This window comes from Manduca sexta, chromosome 27, assembly GCF_014839805.1.
Source record: "Manduca sexta isolate Smith_Timp_Sample1 chromosome 27, JHU_Msex_v1.0, whole genome shotgun sequence".
NCBI lineage: Eukaryota > Metazoa > Arthropoda > Insecta > Lepidoptera > Sphingidae > Manduca > Manduca sexta.
Window position 1 is genome coordinate 3,449,629 of NC_051141.1, and position 19,773 is coordinate 3,469,401.

At 35.1% G+C, this 19,773-nt stretch overlaps 3 protein-coding genes across 5 annotated transcripts in view; 2 read left to right on the forward strand and 1 right to left on the reverse strand.

Annotated features, from left to right (window-relative positions):
- LOC115444856 overlaps positions 1-4,269 on the forward strand; it is a 45,565-nt gene extending 41,296 nt beyond the window's left edge. For all 3 annotated transcript variants that reach the window (XM_037444108.1, XM_037444109.1, XM_037444111.1), the window contains one exon: positions 481-4,269. In XM_037444108.1, coding sequence (XP_037300005.1) covers positions 481-714 — 234 coding nt within the window. In that variant the 3' untranslated portion in view covers positions 715-4,269. The remainder of the gene's footprint in view (positions 1-480) is intronic.
- Positions 4,270-4,700: 431 nt separating this feature from the next.
- On the reverse strand, positions 4,701-13,128 carry LOC115444854 (TBC1 domain family member 13). Its single transcript, XM_037444107.1, has 9 exons — positions 13,007-13,128; positions 12,648-12,721; positions 11,385-11,510; positions 10,804-10,982; positions 10,576-10,674; positions 10,121-10,331; positions 8,397-8,598; positions 7,769-7,891; positions 4,701-7,426 (listed from the first exon to the last, which is right to left on the reverse strand). The coding sequence occupies exons 1-9, from the start codon at positions 13,024-13,026 to the stop codon at positions 7,306-7,308; spliced, it is 1,155 nt and encodes a 384-aa protein (XP_037300004.1). The 5' UTR covers positions 13,027-13,128; the 3' UTR covers positions 4,701-7,305.
- Positions 13,129-16,325: 3,197 nt separating this feature from the next.
- Positions 16,326-19,102, forward strand: LOC115444855 (venom allergen 5-like). The gene is given in 3 exon segments (XM_030170797.2): positions 16,326-16,888; positions 17,919-18,724; positions 18,727-19,102. Coding segments are annotated over 2 exon segments (960 nt in total). The 5' UTR covers positions 16,326-16,888; positions 17,919-17,958; the 3' UTR covers positions 18,921-19,102.
- Positions 19,103-19,773: the final 671 nt, after the last annotated feature.

The window sequence follows — 19,773 nt, forward strand, 5'->3', positions numbered from 1 at the left end:
TTAAATGGTGGTTTTCTTAGAATCAAAATGTCTATTTTTAATCTGTTTATACTATATAATATAATATTTATTAAGTAACGGGTTGAAAATACAACGGCCCAGATCAAAACCGACCTTAGTTATACACGTGTAAATAATACACCTATTAGTTATACAAAGTTTGTAAAGCACCAGAAATCTCTACACAAGGACGTATTGATAAATATCAAGATATTTTTATATCGTACCCTGCATATATATTTGTTTTGAGTTTGATTTCGTAGACTTTATCGCACGTCAAAGACAAAAAAATATAGCATTAAATATTTTCATTTGCTAGGCCGTATCGAATCATTTTTTTTGTTAATCATATTCAAATAAAAATGTAGGCTTCATAAGGCGGCTCCAATAGAGTATTTTTAATATTCTCGGATGCGTCGTACAAAAAACTCGGACAGCATAAAACATAAGTAATGAGTGCATATTTATTGTATGTTACAGGCTAGTGCTCCGTCTTCGCCTGAGACGAAAGTGGCAAGTCCGGTGCAGCAGAGCAGTCCGAAGGCCATGAACGGCACGAAGAACGGCGCGGTGGGCGCAGGCGCGGGCGCGGGCGGCGGGGAGGCGCGCGTCGGGCCCGTGGAGGTGCAGCGCTCGCCGCCGCCGCAGCCGCAGCAGCCCGAGCACGTCACGCTGCGCAAGAAGCCCAAGTGCAAGTGCTGCGCCATACAGTAACGTGCCCGCGAGTTCTCGCCCGTTTCTTCTGCGCTTCACCGGTAACACGCTCTGCTTACCCGCGGCCGCGCTCGGCCCACGGTGTTTACTCGGTGCTAAATATTCATTTTTTTTCAACTTGTTTTACATTCGTAAATCGACCTATATTGAGATGAAAAAAAAATATTTCTAATCAGGAATGCCTATGTGTTCATTGTACTATTTACAAAGCATCACGAGTGTGTTTAGGCGTGTATTTTCGTGTAATATTTACAAATGATATTCGAAGCCCGTTTCGCAGTATTGCATAGGTACTACTACGACAGTTTTCATTTGTCTGTTATTACCTTAAGGTGGTTTTTGATAATAATTTTATGTGCTAAGTTTTGTTCTTTATTAGGGTACAAACACGAAAGTATTTATTACGTTTAGCTAGTCTGAGAAAAAATAAGTTTCGGATGTTGTTTTGTTACAGCCTATATTAAAGTACTTTCAATATCTGTGAGAATATATAGGGACAAAAAATGATTGGTTTGACGAGAGAATCTCAGGGAAATTACCGGAGCTTGCCAAAAGAGAAGAGCTTACTTGAAACGTAAACATTCGCGTATCAGCAACACGAAACTGCAGCTGTGCTCATATGATATCGTTTGACACATTGACAGATGTATATTCTTATGTCTTAACTTTATAGAAATTGTAATTTATTTAAAAATGTTATTTTAGAGTTGAATCTGTGTTGAATAATAATAAAATACATAATTTAAAAGCAGTTGCATGTGACCTGTTTAACTTGTGCCAGTTTAATGAAACAAAACTAATGTACAGATTATAATAATTATAAACGTGTATCTGTAAACATGATGAATAAAAATTGCGTTGTACGTAGCAACAGGAGGCGTCCGTTGACGTGGCGATGTATTTGGCAGTATTGTCTGCGTCCGCGTTCCAAACGTGCGACGCCTGCGCAGCTAATCCCGTTACAAACCAATGGTCACGCGCATCTGCTTTTAACGTATATTTTTATATCTTTATTTATTAAAAGAAAAGTATTATAAATCCTACAGAGTGGCTAAATTGTCGGTAGATAACCGTGACTGTTTTAGGTAGATCAACAGATAAAATATATTTTGTCAAATTTCTCTCCGGCTATTTTTGAATGCTACGATTTAGTGTTCCATTTTGAAAGTTGGATACAGCATTAGATAATGATGTGTAGCGAGGCGTGTTTGATAATGTGTGGCGTGCGACCACTATTCCCTGCCTGCGGGATACCGACCTTATCCTTACAGTTAGAGAATAACTTGAGAAACCGTTCGTAGCTTGCACACCTATATCTGTAGTGATAATTGAATAGTAGCTGGTTAAATGGTGCAATATCAAAATTGGGTGCTTTTACATCGTCTATGTATTTTGATTATTTAAGTGAATACTATCCACCCTTTAAATTTAGATTATCCATTTTCCAGGATTACTAGGCAGCTGTATATGACATCTATCGTAATTTTTATGACTACACGGTCTTAGTTCTTCGGTTATAATGTTATTGTTCAGACATGACAGTTATCGTCAGAAATTTTAAAGGAAAAGTATATAGTGTTAAATTGAACACGTCTCGCTACCGCTTCATCGGCTTAGTCAGTGTCCATAATACCCTAGCATTCAAGATTAGCCACATCAAATACGATTAGGTAAATGTTATTGTTGTTAATATTAAACGTAGACTCCACACGCTTGCGTCCTGTACAGACGATGTCTCTATAACGAATGTTACTAATCAGTACGTGGGATTGTGTCATGCCTGAGATGAATAAGACTGTTAACGAGGGTGCCGAAGTATTGGATACTGGTTAGTAATCGCGTAGGGCGACCTCCACGAACGAGCTGATGCCGCCTTACCGTCGCGTAACGTCGGTTTGAAATTCAGGCAAAACTGACTCTTGACGCGTTAATCGTATAATTGAAAATCGAACACCAGCGGCGTCAGCTTGATTTTATCACGAGGGCGACACTGCGCCTGACCCCACGACGGGAAGAGTGGAACGGCGTGTCATAAGAACGTGACGGAAATTCTGCTATAAAAGAAATAGTTTAATAAATTATGTGAAAATTTAAATGGGCGACTTTCCTTGATATCCACAAGGCGATATTATATTCGTAATAAGGTTAAGAACTGCGACATTGGCGGCTGAGGTTGTTAGAAAGGTCTTGATTATGTGTATAAAATCAGCGGGGAGTCGGCTCCCTTCTAACGGAATAGCGTTCTTAAGGTAGCTAGGTTTAATTAGTGAGGACATAGTTAGGGTATCTACGTTATTAACTTTGTTATTAAACCGATAAATTATTTTTGATTTTGTTTAGGTTTTGTATTGGTAGGTGGCGCTCGGGTGCCAAGTAATGAACAGATTGCGTTGAACTGCAACACGAGCCTTGTTAAGTAGTGTCCATACAGCCGTGTTCGCCAGTGAGTCCCGGTTCACAGTTCACACGGACGTGCGCGGCTGTGTGGGCGAGCCTTTATTCGCCTGTCCGGGACACGTCAGTCGCGTTAGCGCTGTAGATCCGCCTCCGTTTCACGTAGCATGGCTTCGCGTAGCATTATTTGTACGGTTTATTTGTCTGACGGAACGGTGTCGAAGTGTGTAGCGAGCGGTAATGACAATAGATTCCCTGTCGATGGTTCCGCCACCACTGGCCCGCATTAGACACTCCTGCACTTGTAGAAGTATAAGATTCCGACCGCGCTCATTTCGCTAACGAGTGTCCATAGTTAACTTCACCACACATTTCCTATAAGACAAATATGTTATATCTTTCACTAATAATACGTCAATAGCTAGGTTCCATTTCGGCCTTTAATCTCATTTTACATGTCTAACGATAAACTAGCTTGTTAACTTCATGTTCTTTTTTTATTTTTACGACGTAAATAGTGCGTTTATTTGGGCACAAATATTTTTTCTTAATAATTCCTATGATAATATAAATACTGTATGAGAGTCCAACACGTTGGGTTTTATCTCCAGAGTAAAAAAAATATTTCTTGTTTGACTTATATTTTCAATAAGAATAATATTTTAAATATAGAAGAGAGGCAGATATGTTATACTAAAGTATTATGTTAATCCTTTAAGTTGGCGGCTCTCATACATACTGCATGCATATAAATTAAAATATAAAAAAAAATGTATGTGTTTAAATATTGACTTGTATCACCTGTTAGTATTTCAATGGATGAAAGTATGTTCCTTAATAAAGTTTTTTATTTACAAGTAAAATACTGGCATTAAGGTTTCATATTTAATATCCCAAGTTAATAAATATACACCACTCTTCACTGGTAAAAAAAAAATAGTAAAATGTTATTTGTGTATTGTGTGTTACTACCACAAAGTCTAAATGTGAAGTATGTTCTTATTTCCAATATTTTATTGTATTACTTAAGTATTTGTGTAATACAAAACTAAAATGACATATTTGTATAAAAATCTTTACTTTCTATTATATTATTGTCAATCAATGAATATGTACAAATCAATTACATTGTAATTATTTATATTAAATCTTTAAAGGCGAGTTTTTGTTTGTTTTAGTTCTGATTTAGACAAATGAGAGGCAACTTTGTAGAATGATAAAATCAAACAAAACTCCAGTCTGCATTTTATGCAACTCTATACAATTGCTAAATAAATTATAAAATACTTTTATTAATGTCATTTATGCACTCATGCACTAAACTAATTAGATTTGTTCATTCCTAACAACTACGACACCTGTTATATGCTATTTCGGTCTTCCAATACCGTACGAGATTAGATTCCAATCCTATTACACATATTACTAATTATACTAATTATATGCTTAGTTGGACACTGCTATATATTCTAAATTTCCCCTATTATAATTAGAAATAGTAGGTACCAATAAACCGAATATTTACAAATTTTGACTATGGTAATACACCTCTTCAATATAGTTGTATTTTATGTTGTAATGAAACAAAATGATAAATTAGAAAATATTTAATCTTGAATCTGTATACAATATTATAAATAAAGAATATTATGATTCCAAACATCATTTACAATATAGTCCTAAATTAAAGGTAACATAATTTTGACGTTCTTTTATAGCTTACAATCTATTCGATGGGTGAATTAATATCAATGTTCCAATACAAATAAATGAATATAAAATGACCGATTTTGCAGAATAGTAATATGAACCATAATCGCCAGATAACATGATAGCGCTGCAATTGGGATCAACGATGGTAAGTATATTGGACCAAAATGAGCAGAGCCCCAAATTTTTCCCTTGTCAAAGGTAAATGACAGAAGAAAATTATGTAAAGAAAATAACACAGAAGGGTAATATAACTCGGTTAAAGATACACACATCCTTTGCAAACATGTCTATATTTAATCAAAATTATATATTTAAGATACACTTAAAATATCAAAATCACGTGAGAGCTTAAAAATTACTTTAAAATAGGCATAGGTAATCCTTTTGATATGGTAAAGGAGATTCAAAAATATGGAATTACTTAAGATAGATTTGCGACAAAATATATAGAAATTGATGGTGACATATGTATTATAACCAAATCAGTATCAACACAATTCGAACTATTCTTTGAAAGTGATTGGTGCATAGTCGTAACATATAGCGAAGCTTCTTAAACATGGATTTAAAAAATATATTCTTTCATCAGTAATACACACTCATCATTGAAAATAGTTTATTACGCAGTAACGTAACTACAACGTAAAGGGTCCGTGGAAAATTAATCGAATAAAGTCTCACCTAACAAAAAATATGTACCTTAGATATTGAAATAAAACTATTATGTTTTGCAGACGCAGCCTTCATAGTGGTAACCATAAAGTCTGCAGTTTTCGAAATGCCGAGAAAAAATTATAATAAGAAACGCGGTGAAATCTAAAAAATAGTTTTATTTCAATGTTTGACATTCTCATAAACATAAGAAATAATTAAGAAACATTTTTCCGGCGACCTATTTTTTTGTCAATACACAGAAAGATTAGTAAATTTGCCAATTCTTATGCCCCCTGAAGCCTAGGGTCCCTGGCATTTTGTTCCTTATGCCGACCTGCATTAATGACACTGATATCAAGGGTAATTGTCTCAAAGAAATCTGAAAGGGCTAAGGAAATCAAATATTCCACACGGACGGAGTCGCTGGCAAGCAAACAATAGCAAAATATAAATTCTACAATTATGGCGATTACAGCACATTAAATATGTCATTTTAATACAACAAAAGCAGATACTGGATTATTGAAAAATTAAATCAATATTTCTATATGTAAGACGCATTAATTCATACGCATAAGGTACTGTTATATCACCATTACATAAAATACAAACTGAAACACCTATGTATACAGTACTTTGTATCTCGATATAATAATATCATAAACAAGCGATGTAGTGGGAATTTAGTACGCGCAAAACCTTTAACACTAAAGATATTTTTATTTATTCAATATAGAAACGGACAGCACATTTAATATATGTAAGCATATTGTTAACCTGACATATATTGATTGTAATATTCTAGTATACATGATACTCAAGATTATGTACGTATATTGCTTTAAGATTATCTGGCACTAAATAACGAGTGTATTACTTAAGTACAGTAAAAGTAGCATAAGTTGATTGCGTGCCTTATTTGGAAGTTTTATGCAAGTTCGGCCGCGTTGCCACGAATTCGCGACTTGGTTACCTAACTACATTTAAACCGGTTAATTATTAAGAGACACGTACATAAGTGGCCGTTACCATCTACGGTAATAAACACGAAACAATTGGAACATTATCAAAATACAGACGACTCTAGATGGACTGACACACATTAAATGCCTAGTATAACCTTGAGATATAATGGCTGACACTATAAGAAAATGTGATAAAAAGGTACCAATTTTTTTTTAATTTATTTTTTTATTTTTAGTGATTTTATATATCCTTTTCAAACATGTGTATATTCAACCAAAATTATTACATTTACGATATACTTGAAATATCAAAATCTCCACATAGGAGCTTAAAATTTCTTTAAAATAGACTAAATATGTTATGGTAGAGGAGATTCAAAAACATATGGAATAATATAAGGAAGATTTTCGAGTGAAAAGACCATGTTTATGTTATTTATGTGTCCAACATTAGTATGTTGGACACATAAATATGTTAAATAACATCAGCTACTATTATATGTTTTGTATAGACAACAGACGCGGAAAATACATAACTAAATAAACATTACAGCAGATTATTTAAAAAATACATAATTTCTGGAAACATCTACGCCTTCTATCATCTATACTCTAGAGTTAGGACATTAAAGCCTTACATCAATATCATAGTACGTATATAATAATTGATTTAGTAATTCGGGAGAATGGTAGAGATAAACGTTTGGTCTTAAGGTAAGTGTAAAATGGAACAGAGATCTAAAACAAACAATTCGAAGGTAATATACGTTTAGAAAAATATTGTACATTCCAAACTAAATATATAAATGCAAAATTACAAATGACCACAGGTTTATAAATTGTATAAATTCGTAAGTGTTGGTGATTAGACGCGGGAAAGTTGGGCCGCCTTGTTGAGGATCAGCGACACGTCCATCGGAGGGAAGTTCTGCAGCAACTTGACGTTGGACGCGAAGTCGCCGCTCAGCAGGTTGTCTCTCACCAACCTGTTTCAATAATATATTCACTCATTCATTACCATACGTTATAGTGTATAATACATGCGGTAATAGTGTCTCGTGCATTTATTTTTTATCTAAAAAAACTCATGTTAAGGACGTTGAACTCATAAATTTTAGTACGTGTTGGATTCGCGGAGCATTACTCAATTAATTGTAACAACATTATAGATTTTAAAATCTTACATACTTTAATCATATCAAAAGTAATTTCCCTCACATACGAGAGACTTACTCCAGTCGCTAATGCTATAAAGGCGTAACTGATCACGGTAACCCATACAGGAGTACGCTTCGCATCGGTCAATGTGATTTGTTTTGAACACTTACAATATCATGGCACAGCAGATGTGTATGAGAAAATCAAATCTATTCGGATCCGCGAATAGCGAGTCCCAGATCCTCTCGACGTCTGGTAAGGAGAACTCTTGAGAGAGCAATAACGTCAGCCATCTGCAACACAGAATCCAATGTTAGATGCTCTAGAAACTAATTACAAATTAACAATTTATCCGGGTATGCAAGTGTTAATTTTTTCTGAATAAACAACTCTTTTTTTCATCTAATGATAAGTTTAATATAAATAAACACAATCCTATATTATGCAGTTTGACAATAAAAATATATACTCTCATCTATGTACGGTGGTAAGCACCAACACATATAAAATATTAATATTATATAATGCAACAAAACAACATCAAGGTTATCGCAGGTTCAGCGTGAAATAACTCTTAAAAAATGTTACTTGGCTTAAATTCAGCCTTTTACCACAATTATTTTCTAAAAAAAAAAGAATTTTGAAAATGGCGAAGTAATTGCGTAACAAACATAGAAAAAAAACATACTGTCGAATTGAGAACACCTTCCTTTTTAGAAGTCAGTTAATAAATAAGACATTTTTAAACTGGACATCTTTTTGTATACAGCCCTCTCGTGCATCAATAAGAAAAGTTACCTAAAACTGTAGTACTGTGGACGCAATTCTTGCTTCTCCAGCAGACTCCATATGGCCGGATCATGTGTCTTGACGCACTCGCCGAGCCTACTCATCATATAGTTGATGCCGCTCTCAGTCTCGTCCAATGTGCGTATGAAAAAATCTCTGATCTCGGCCATCAGATTTGTGAAGCAAAAGAAACAGTCCGCCTCTGCATGTTCTGATGGTAAAAAATACAATTTTAAACTGATTTTATTGAAACACGCGACTGGCATTTTTGATTCGTTTAAGTTCCTTACGCTATGAAAACGTTTTATTTGTTGAATGAAAATCAACCTTTAGAGATTATTCTAGTATCACTGTACCATTCCAGGTTAACTGGTAAACAATAAATAAATAGGTATTTGTATCATGTAAGTTTTAAAGTTTATATGGAGAAATTATATTTTAAACAGTCTAGGTCTTTCAATAGAAGAGTATACAATTTATGCATTAAAATCTTCACATCTCACAAAACATCTTCACAAAACATTTTCAATAAAAACTAAATATGATAGCTGAAGTCCAAAGCCAATGCTTCCAAAACATTTTAACATCCACTTTGAAAACAAACACACATACACTGGTGGCAGGATATATTTTATATCAGCCCGAATAGCGACCACCGTACACAAAGTGTGAAAACCCGCCATAGTAGGCCACGTAAGTGTGTCGCGTTCTGGGATCAGCTTGTGTATATTCGGTTTCTACAGGCCGGCATAATTGTGTAGACTACCGAGGGGTAATCATCTCTCATCAGTCGATATTCTATTGATACGCACTCCACTTACCATTAGGTGCAGTGGTCACTTTGCGCTTCACATATAACAAAACATATTGTTACTGCCAGCACAATAAATCAAATCAGTTAGTTAATTAAATACAAAACCCATTAAAATAATAATTAAGAATATTTAATACTGTGTTTACATATTACGAATATATTATCATTAATTTATTATTTTTAAAATATTTACATTGTTGTTGTTGCAATTTATTAAATTATTGTTGTTTCCTGTTCATTTTGTATATTATTTGATTGTCAACAATAAAAGTTTGCCGACTTTTAAATAAAAAAAACATTACATGTTTATTTTTATACGACAGTAATTTCAATGTTAATTTATTATAATATTGTTTAAGACCCCTTCCCGAACAAACGGCTTTGAACAATTTGTTCTATATATAACGGCGCGCGTGTTACGGGAGTAAATATGCTAGAATACACGAAAATTTTGTTTAAAAAATATATTAGTGACTTTAAAAGTTTTTAACTACCAAAATATTTTTTATTACATTGTCCATCTTAGTATTGGTTGCAAAATAAAATGATGTTGCCGTTGCCGTTCGTCTGATGGTAAGCGATACGACCACCCATTAACAGTAGAAACACCATCCAACACCTTGAATCACAAAGTATTGTTTGGTATTCCACTGCGCTCGCCATTCTGAGATGTGAGATGTCAAGTCTCATTATGTCCAGTAGTTACACTGGCTAGAATGTCCTTCAAACTGGAACAAAACAGTGACTACACACTGCAGCTTGGCGACAGAAATAGGCATTGTGGTGGTACTTACCCAGGCGGACTCTCACATCTATCACCAGTCTAGCACCAGTAAAACATCACGCATTTATCTCCGAAGGGGTATGCAGGGGCGCAACCCACGTAACAATAAAATCACAATCTCTTCAAAGTAATTACCTCTATACTCTTTGTTGGAATCGATGGCGAACGTGTGGTATATAGGGCCTATGATCTCGTTCATGCCCTGCACATACCCCTGGCCAGGGTTGAGCTTCGCGTACAGGAACAGCATGCGTTCCACCACCTCCCAGTGCGCCTCGCTGCCTTCATTCAATGGCACATAGTCACCACTCGTTAAGCTCTCTGATCGTCGGATTTCGTTACTCAACTGCAATAAATTTTTATAACATTACGCCTATGCATTAGATATAGTTGCTATTTAATCAAAATTATCTGTAGCAAGCCCAGTCCTGGTTATATGATATTATGTTTTATAGATACGTAAGACTTTTCAATAATAATACTAAATAGTATAAACAATTCTCATAAATCAATAAGCAGAACATTAAATCTTAGTAATTGTACAAAAGAAAGAGATTGAAAATGATTCATTTCTTGTGTATATCAATTACCTTTGCAACACCAAGTCCTCGTCTCTCCAAAGTAGAGTATTTCAGAACTGACTGTTCAACTCTTTTGTGCAAACGTTTCGCACCATTGCTGTTTACAATCTGAAATAATAATATTCACATAAACCCAAAGCACTGTGTTTAATAAAATATTACAAATAATGCTGTTAAAATTTTTCTAGTAACTTAATCTAGTATAAATACAACAAAATTTATTAGCATATATAGTACCTCGGCACATGGGAATTCAGTTGCTGATTGGAAGAAAGAGATATCCGGGCACAACCTGCGAACATCTTTGTCTATTTGTAGTAGAACCTCATTGTCTTTGAAGTATGTGCTCCATGAGCTGCCCGGGCTGTTGCTGAGAGGATGGTCGGTTGGCCCACCAGGGGATACGATGATCTCATCTGCAAACAGTGAGGTTTGAGTACAACCAGCATATTATGTAACTCATATCATGTGGACGACAATAATAATATAATACAATATATAAAGTGTTTTTTAAAGTGATGAATCACTTTACAAAAAATAAAAAGGTTTGCATGAATGAAAGTTGAAGGTTAGATGTGTCTAGGGGAAGATTATAACAAAAATGCAGACAACATCCCAGCAGTCATAAGTGCATAGAACAAAACAACCTAATATAACAATAATAATAAGACCAATATAATTAGCTGATTGACATGTATTGCAGCTTCCTTATGCAAAATTATTGAAATTTTATTTTAATAACCTTAACATTTATGTATTTCTAAACGTAAAAGATTTATTACATTTATATGATGATATATGCACAGCACAGCACTTACCAATAAATTGTTTATATAGCTGCCTTTTCTTCATAAGAGTTGTCTCACGGGCCTGCTTTTCTTGGGGCAAGTAGTGAAGTAGAATCTTCCAGACCATGGATCTTTGACCTTTATCATCTGGAATACCTGCAAAATAATTATCATTGTTTTTATAATTGGATATTATTTTTGTCCCTTCCTACAGATATTATGCTGGAAGTGAAGAAGTAGAGCATGAAGAAGCAATTTACTAGGCCACCATAACTGTGCCAACCGTTAAAGGAAGCTTATGTTTTGTCGGTAGACACATTTTTGGACATCCCTTTATATACCATCAGGTGTAGTGAGGCCACTTAGCTGTGTGTACTGAAAAGAAAGTTTTGATACTGGATGATGGACCACCACAACGCACTGCGGCCCAACCTACTACAGGCTAAGTGCAGAAAAAGACACCCCTCAACATAGAACAACAACATAGACCCTATATGTTTATATGTTCTGTCAGGTTGCACTACTTGCTTGCTTGCAGATGGACCACCACTTTTGTGGAATGGTTAGGGAGTTAGGGAGCTCTGACAGGAAAAGTAAGATAGGTTAATAACTATTATTTATCTAAGGACAGAGTATTGCTGTGATAACAAGTGCATAAACATAGGGCCATTGTGATTGGCTAATATTGAGATACAACTTGAATCTAGTTGGCTGTCAGATAAATAAAGCTGAAAAAACAGCAAGCTCTCAGATCAATGAAGCTGAGAAACAGACTTGTTATCAGAGCAATGCTCCATCCTTAGATAAATAGCATCTATGAATAAGTGGGTTTAATTTTAGACACAATGATCTTTTATTTTATGATCATGAGAGAACTAATTTACACAATAACAAAATCTATGTAGAAGATTTTATCGCTTTGCTGACCCATAAGTAATGTAATACTACAAAAGCATTACCTGATCTGGGAGTAGGCAAAGCTGCAGATAAAAAGCATTGCGATGATGACAGAAGTTTTTAATAGTTTGAGAAGTTATACTAATATTATAAAGAGGAAATGTTTGTGAATTTGTTGTAGGTTGACACATGCTAATCTCTGGAAATATTGAACTTAATTTGATTTTTTTGTTCAGGATAAGGAAAATATATTACTCCCGTGTGCGGGGGTTCTGCAACAACATTTTCACGCCGGCGGGGCCCAAGGCAAAAGTTTGTGGATTTATAACACAAATAATATTAAAACAAGTGTAGCTACAACTTCATACTTTATAACAAAATAAAATAAATACATACCGTTGAATGCAAGTCTCTGCAGTTGTCCAATATCAATGATATCTTGTTGTAATATTTCTTCAAACGCTTTTATCCTAAAACCGAATAAGGATTTTGAACGTTTTATTAATTCAGTAAACATTGTGACACTGACAAAATTTCTAAAGTCTAGCTATAATCTTAATAATACGAATAACTCGCAATAATTAACTATATATTCATAAGGCAATAAGAATTGATAAATAGCTATATTGTGACTAGTTCAATATTCCGAAAGGTCAGCTCGTCAAAATCCAAGTATGTGTAAGAGGTATAGCGATATTTTTTTACTTTCTATTTGATTTACATCTACCTGCTATTTAAATTTATCATTAAATTACCTTGCTTTGTGTAAACTCATTTTGTTTTCAATATATTTTCAAGTGAGCGGTGGTATTTTGATTTTCATTTCAATTTTGACAATTTGACATTTCTCTTTTTTTTTTTTCATTATTTGACATTTCTCTTGTCATTCATAACCAGTGTTGCCAATGCAAAAGAGGTGCAAACGTGTGAATCCACAAAATTGTTATTTTGGAAATCCATTTATATAACAAATGTACTGCATTATTTATAATAATACTAATAGTATCTAAAGTTCTTACCGACATATTTTAATAAAAAAAGGTTCAGTAAAAATTAATGCTTGGTTTGCTCATGAGCCCTGTCAAGATTACATTCCCACAGAATACTAACTAAAGTTATAAAAGACATACTCAAATAACTTCTTATGTATATTGATACTATATTACCTCCTGGCTTAGGTAAGGTGACAGAAAGAGATACAATACATACTCTCAGTCTTACAAGTAGGTAAGTACATCACTGACGCCTATACTAGGATGTTATTATACTAGTCTATTGTACTTCTGAGATTATACTAGAATTAATCTATTTTCGCGTATCTTTTTCATGGTAGCGATTTAAAAAATGACGATTAAATATAAACGATATTCTAGGTATAAATAGCAGTAGTATTTATTATTTGTTAAATAGAATAAATTATTATTAATCTTTTTTTTCGAGCACTTATGTGGAATTAAATTTCATTATATTTATTACGGAGAGTGGCGATAGCCTAGTTGGGTGTGGAACGGACTGCCGAGACGAATGTCTGCAGGTTCAAATCCCGAGGACACACTCCTCTGACTTTTTTAAAAAATCATGTGTGTATTCTTTGTGAATTTATCGCTCGCTTTAACGGTGAAGGAAAACATCGTGAGGAAACCTGCAAATCTGGGAAGTTCTCTATAGGAATTTCGAAGGTGTGTGAAGTCTACCAATCCACACTAGGCCAGCGTGGTGGTCTAAGGCCTAATTCCTCTTAGTAGTAGAGGAAGCCCGTGCTCAGCAATGGGCAAGTATATACAGGGCTGATATTATTATTTATTATTATATTGTTAGAAACTGAAGCGAGTTGATTAAAAAAAAAAATACAACTGTCGTTGGCTACAGAAATACTTTCGCTAATGATTCACCATCCAACCGATCGCTAGGACTGTCCACGAACAACTGCCCGATCTTTTTTTTTTTTTTTTGTGTGACTACTGCCGATAACCTGATGCGAGTCGGCTTATTCAGCGACACCACACCGGTCTTCCGGGTGAACGCTTTAGGCGCTCCAGCCCGTTAAATTTAAACGACCACGCTGAGGGCACCCCCGAGTGGGGTACGGACCTCGGCTCAGGGCGGTCGTTGGGAGAGGACAGAGACATCATCGATTAGGGGACCCGATCTGTCAAACGCTCAGTGATTTTATAGCAAAAGAGTGTCACAAATACCCTCACAATATTTTTATTGTAACAATATATTTATTACAATCGAAGTGAGTCAAAGCTTAAAAATTGTGAAATTGGGATATGTGCCACTGGTCGCAGTGGACGGAAACCTAAAAAGAGCGCCAAAATATTACATACGCGCAGCATAGGGGAGACCGGGTACAAACGTAACATTTTGTACTTTTACCTTGGTTTCTGGTTAGATGTAATCATTTTAATGAAATGAATACAGCCATATATACATTTCGTTTATATTCTTTACATTAGTATCTGATGAATTCGTCTCTTGTTACTTTCGACCATGTAGGCAGGTCGAAAGTAACAGGACAAAGGGGTTTTTAATGAATATAATGTGACATTTTAAGACAGCAAATTATGCATTAGAAGACTTTTTATTAATAAAACAGATAAACCTTTGCATTATAAATGCTCAAAAATTGAATATTTTAAATACAAAACAATTATTCTTCCTTTAAGTAATGAGATCAATTATTATATGATAATATTTTTTTCCAGTCAGACTATTCAGTATTAGTCTTTTACTCAGACACACAATTATGGCACACACAATTTGGATAATCGTTAACGCATTCAGCAGGTGACCACATTTTACATAAGGTACATTGTACACATTCCTCATTTGGTCGACTGCTGCTAGAACATTCTAAACAAATGAGACATAAGCAATCTTATTCCTCAGATTGATTTTCTTTGCCTTAACTACCTTCTGTCTTTTTTCCTTTTCCCTTCCCTTTCGTAGATATCGACTTCCTCTTACTATTCCCAGTATCAGGTTATAAAACCGTTTTCTTGGCTTTATTTCTTTGTTGGTATTCTTCTTCCATTGCGTTTTTTTCGTGCGTGTCTATCGATACTGCTGATTTACGTTTTTCACGTCCTTTATTTACTATAGTCCTCGGAACCGCTTGTGGTCTAAAATTTTTAGGGGTAAAATCAAACTGTTGAGAAGAATTTACTTGCTGTAGCCCGCTAGGTCCAGGTGCTGGCGAGTTGGATCTTTGACGGTATGATTTCTTTGACAAATCCTCGCTAAGTGTATGTTGGACAGTCTGCCTACAACTGAGCTTGTATTTCCTACTTTAATTTTTTTGATGTATGTATATAATGTTACATAAAAAACATTATATCTTTTTGCCAGGAATCTAATTTTTGTGCCATCTTTGGAATGCTCTTCAGCCGCTTTTCGGTACACTTCCGTGTCAGTAGTTCCTCGTGTGGTAGTTCTAATGCGTTGTTGCGGCATTATGTTCAATTAAATCAATACACACATAAAAATATAAAGTAAATAAATCAATACTCGAAAAAAAATAATATGTTACTTGTGTACCCATAGGACTATGTTACTTTTGTACCCGACCTCATTTTTGTTGCAATATGAAAGATAGCCTTAAAACGGAACGTTCTGGACAAAAACGAATTAAAACACGGTATAATCCATTCAATTAAGAATTAATATGCAAATATTCAAATTGGTATCATCCTTTTAAGACTACGAAAACATTAAATAAGAAAACCTCAAAAAACTTACTTTACATTTGTGAAATCGTTTAACGTCCTCTCATACAACCTAACAGCGCGTGGCACGTGCAGCAACTGTATGCAAGTGAGGGGGGCGCCACCGGCTATCTCCTTATGGCAGCGAAGCGGTGTTTGGCTATTGGATACCTAACCTAAAGGGCATTGTTACTTTCGACCCGCCGTTACTTTTGTACCCGGTCTCCCCTACATTTTGATACTACTTTATAACGAATACGACAAAGTACATACATACTATTTAGAATTTAATGCTGTTGTGGGTTAAGTATTTAAAAAAATATAAGCTTAATTATTTTAGATAAGTAGATAATATAAACAAGAAAGTTTAGACATACAAATAGGAGGTTAATTAAGGAATTACTTAACCTAAATAATATGAAATTTAACTAGTTCGTTATTATTCTACTAGATTTTATTCCTGAGCCTCCTTTAGTGTGAGTTACTATAGTTCATAATACCAATAACTATTGGTAATAAATAAAGACACCAAAATTATAATTATAATATAACTACGCGTTATAGGTGGGGGTGAAGAGATCAAAAATCTTCAAAAATGCGTTACGTAATACTTGAACGGCCCCTTACCTGTCATAGGTATAGCAAAAAACTTACCCACGGTGTTGATCAGTGACGGCATGATCTAGTGGGCATAGCTTCATATTTTTCATACTCTCTCAATACAAAGAATATTATTTTGCCGAATACGTTCCTGGTACAGTCATAGTATGATATGGTGTAGTAGACAGACTTATTTATGGATAGGCGTGCATTTGGTGATAAGACCATATGCACAAGAATTGCATACCCGCGATACGTGAAGTGTGCACTAGGCCTGCGTGATGGATTAAGTTGTAAATCCTAGTACAAGGAGCCCATACCCAACAGTGGGTCAGTACATAGTGTTTTAGTTTGTTATACATTTTATAAGTCTTTTGCGAGAGCCACGCTGTACAAAGTTTGATAAGTCCCTACAGAGCATAAGTAACTGGGTTCAGGTGGGTACTTACTCAGATGATTAGGTACTACGTGATCTACAATACCATACTAGGATTTATTTTTTTAATAATTACACTCTTCTTCAAACACACGTTTTAATCCGTAAAAATGATCATAGCCATGTCTACTAAATAAACTATACAACTTAATATAGATACAACACCTTTGATTACTGATTGTGTCTTATATACATCGACCCAAATGAAGTCCAGAAACGACAGCACTGAACAAATGACGTTTAAAATCATTCCAACCCCAAGGAGTGATGCTTCAATTAGTTTATCAGACTGGATTTCTAAGCCTGCTTCGACGAGTAGACCAAAAGTTATGATTATGTAGCTACCATAAGCGCCGCACATGAAGAAGTGGTCCGAGGTTGTCAAATCCGGATACTCTGATATGTAAAACATCGCTAGTATCATCAAAATGAAGGTAATACCTCGAAGTCCCATGTGTACGATTCTGGTCGTCATAGTTCTTTCGTTATGATTTACTGTTAATACTGTGTAAATATAATTTTATAAAAAATAATAAAAGTATAACAATATAAAATACAACAAACTAGACGAATTCCCCGTAATATTCATATTTCTTGTACATCGAATAGGTAAAGTTATTCTGGAATTCGTAGGAAATACGCTAGACATGACGTCTTGATGTCCAGCCAAGATGTCCAGCAACATCTCAGAACAAGAACAAGTATCATTGTTCTGTGTCCATATATATTATAATTCTCTTTGGTTCTGAGTATAGAAAAATGCTATGCTCTATCGTGATTCTAAAACGTAGTGATTATATTCTCTTTGCGTGATTCTGGCTAGGCCACGCGTCAAATTTAGCGTTCAAATAATTTAACAGCTTTTCTATAACACATGTTGAGTTTCGATATGCATATTATTTACTTAATTTTATATTGTTTTAGCATAAAATGTGTGCTCTGTGACTATAAGAATGCGAGTAAAATGGCAGAATATTGTTCACATCCAGACTGTTCGCTTAAAAATCAGCACACGATGTGCGTCGCCGCGAACAAGCAGAGTCCCAGGTTGTATGCTTCGGGGATGACTACTTGGATGCGTTACCAGATTTTACTTTTACACAACCGGCATAGGGATAACATAGCTATGGGCTTGGAAGCTGGACAGCCTCCTGCCACTAATATGCGGAAGATGTACTGGGACTATGAACTAGAAGAAATGGCTGAAGTTTGGGCCCGTCAATGCCAGAAGCGTCACGACGAATGTAGGAATACGATCAGATTTAATGTTCTGCAGAACATGGACGTCCGTCCAGTCGTGTCAAGAGTGACAGAAGCACAACTACTAGCTGATGTTGTTGGCGCGTGGTTTTCAGGGTCAAGAGCCTTGCCTCCAGAACACGTTTGGTCATTCCAACTCTCTAACTGCAGCGCACCAGGTGGGTGCAACGCGCATTGGTATTCAGCTGCCGCTTGGGCATCTACGTGGCGTCTGGGTTGTTCACAAGCTTTGTGTACAGCCAAAAAACGATCCTGTGCCCTTTTCCGCAAGAAAAGAACACTACAAAATTCTGACGACGAACCAGCAAATGTAACAAGAACGACAAAAAGAGAAAATATATTACGAAGGACAAAATATATGACTACAGCCACTCATCCACGCTTTGAAGATTTTGCTACAACTGAGAAATTAAATAATAAAGAGTCACCTTTGCATCGAGGCATTTTAGACTTTGAAAATAAGAAAAAAGAGCGGAACCGAAAATTATAGCATTTACATTTTGTAATTATGGTCCAGCGGGGAATATCGATGGTTTTCCTATTTATGACGCTGGTACTACGTGCACAAACTGTCCTGAGGGCACGCAGTGTGGAGACCGGACTCACAGAGCTTTGTGTTCCGTCGCTGGTGATCCTGACATCACACGTCCAAAGACCAAAAAGTAGGAAATTCATCTCGTTTAGCTAAAAAAAAATGGTCTAGGCCCGTACGTAATAGAAGCCTTTTTTGTTATTGCTGTCGGTAAAAAATGTCAGTGATAATATAATGAGAGTTCCAGGTCGAGCTTTATTACATATTCTTAATTTTCATGTGGTTATTTTAGAATAATTATTAAATTATATTACGATACTTATTTTTCAATTGGTCTGGTATCAATCACACAATACCCGGAGTTTGGATATGAAAATCGTATGAGCGTATTGTACCTATATATACGTTATATTACGTTTTCTTCAAATAAATACATACCTACCGAAGCGTTGATTGTATAGCCTTTGATAATAATATACTAAACATTGAAGTGTACGCTATTATGGTTAAAAATGTTATCATTCAGTAGATGAAACATATTATGTGTAAATGTTGAAATTCCGAGGTGATATTGTATGTTCGTATGGACTTTTCTGTAAGCTGCCCCAAAATTATTCCTGATTCGATATTTTATAATTTTCGCATCATATCAGGATGTTGCACGATAGAGTTTGCTAGATTGAAAGTGTTTTAATACGTTATTATTGTTGGTGAGTATTCTTGACATAAATATATTTAATTACATTTTATATTACACTCAAGACAATGCACAATCTAGTAATAAAAACCAAGATTATGCAGGCAACAGTAGTTGCCTATTGGTCCAGATATATTATTGACCAATATCTTGTCTATTGGTCAATAATATATCTGGATTAAGTACATCGTAGTTCATATATACCATCAAATCCAAAGTTAAGGTAAAAACCTAAGTAGTAAATCTACCTCTATCTCACTGGTACTGGCGAATATTGTTTACTGAAAGAA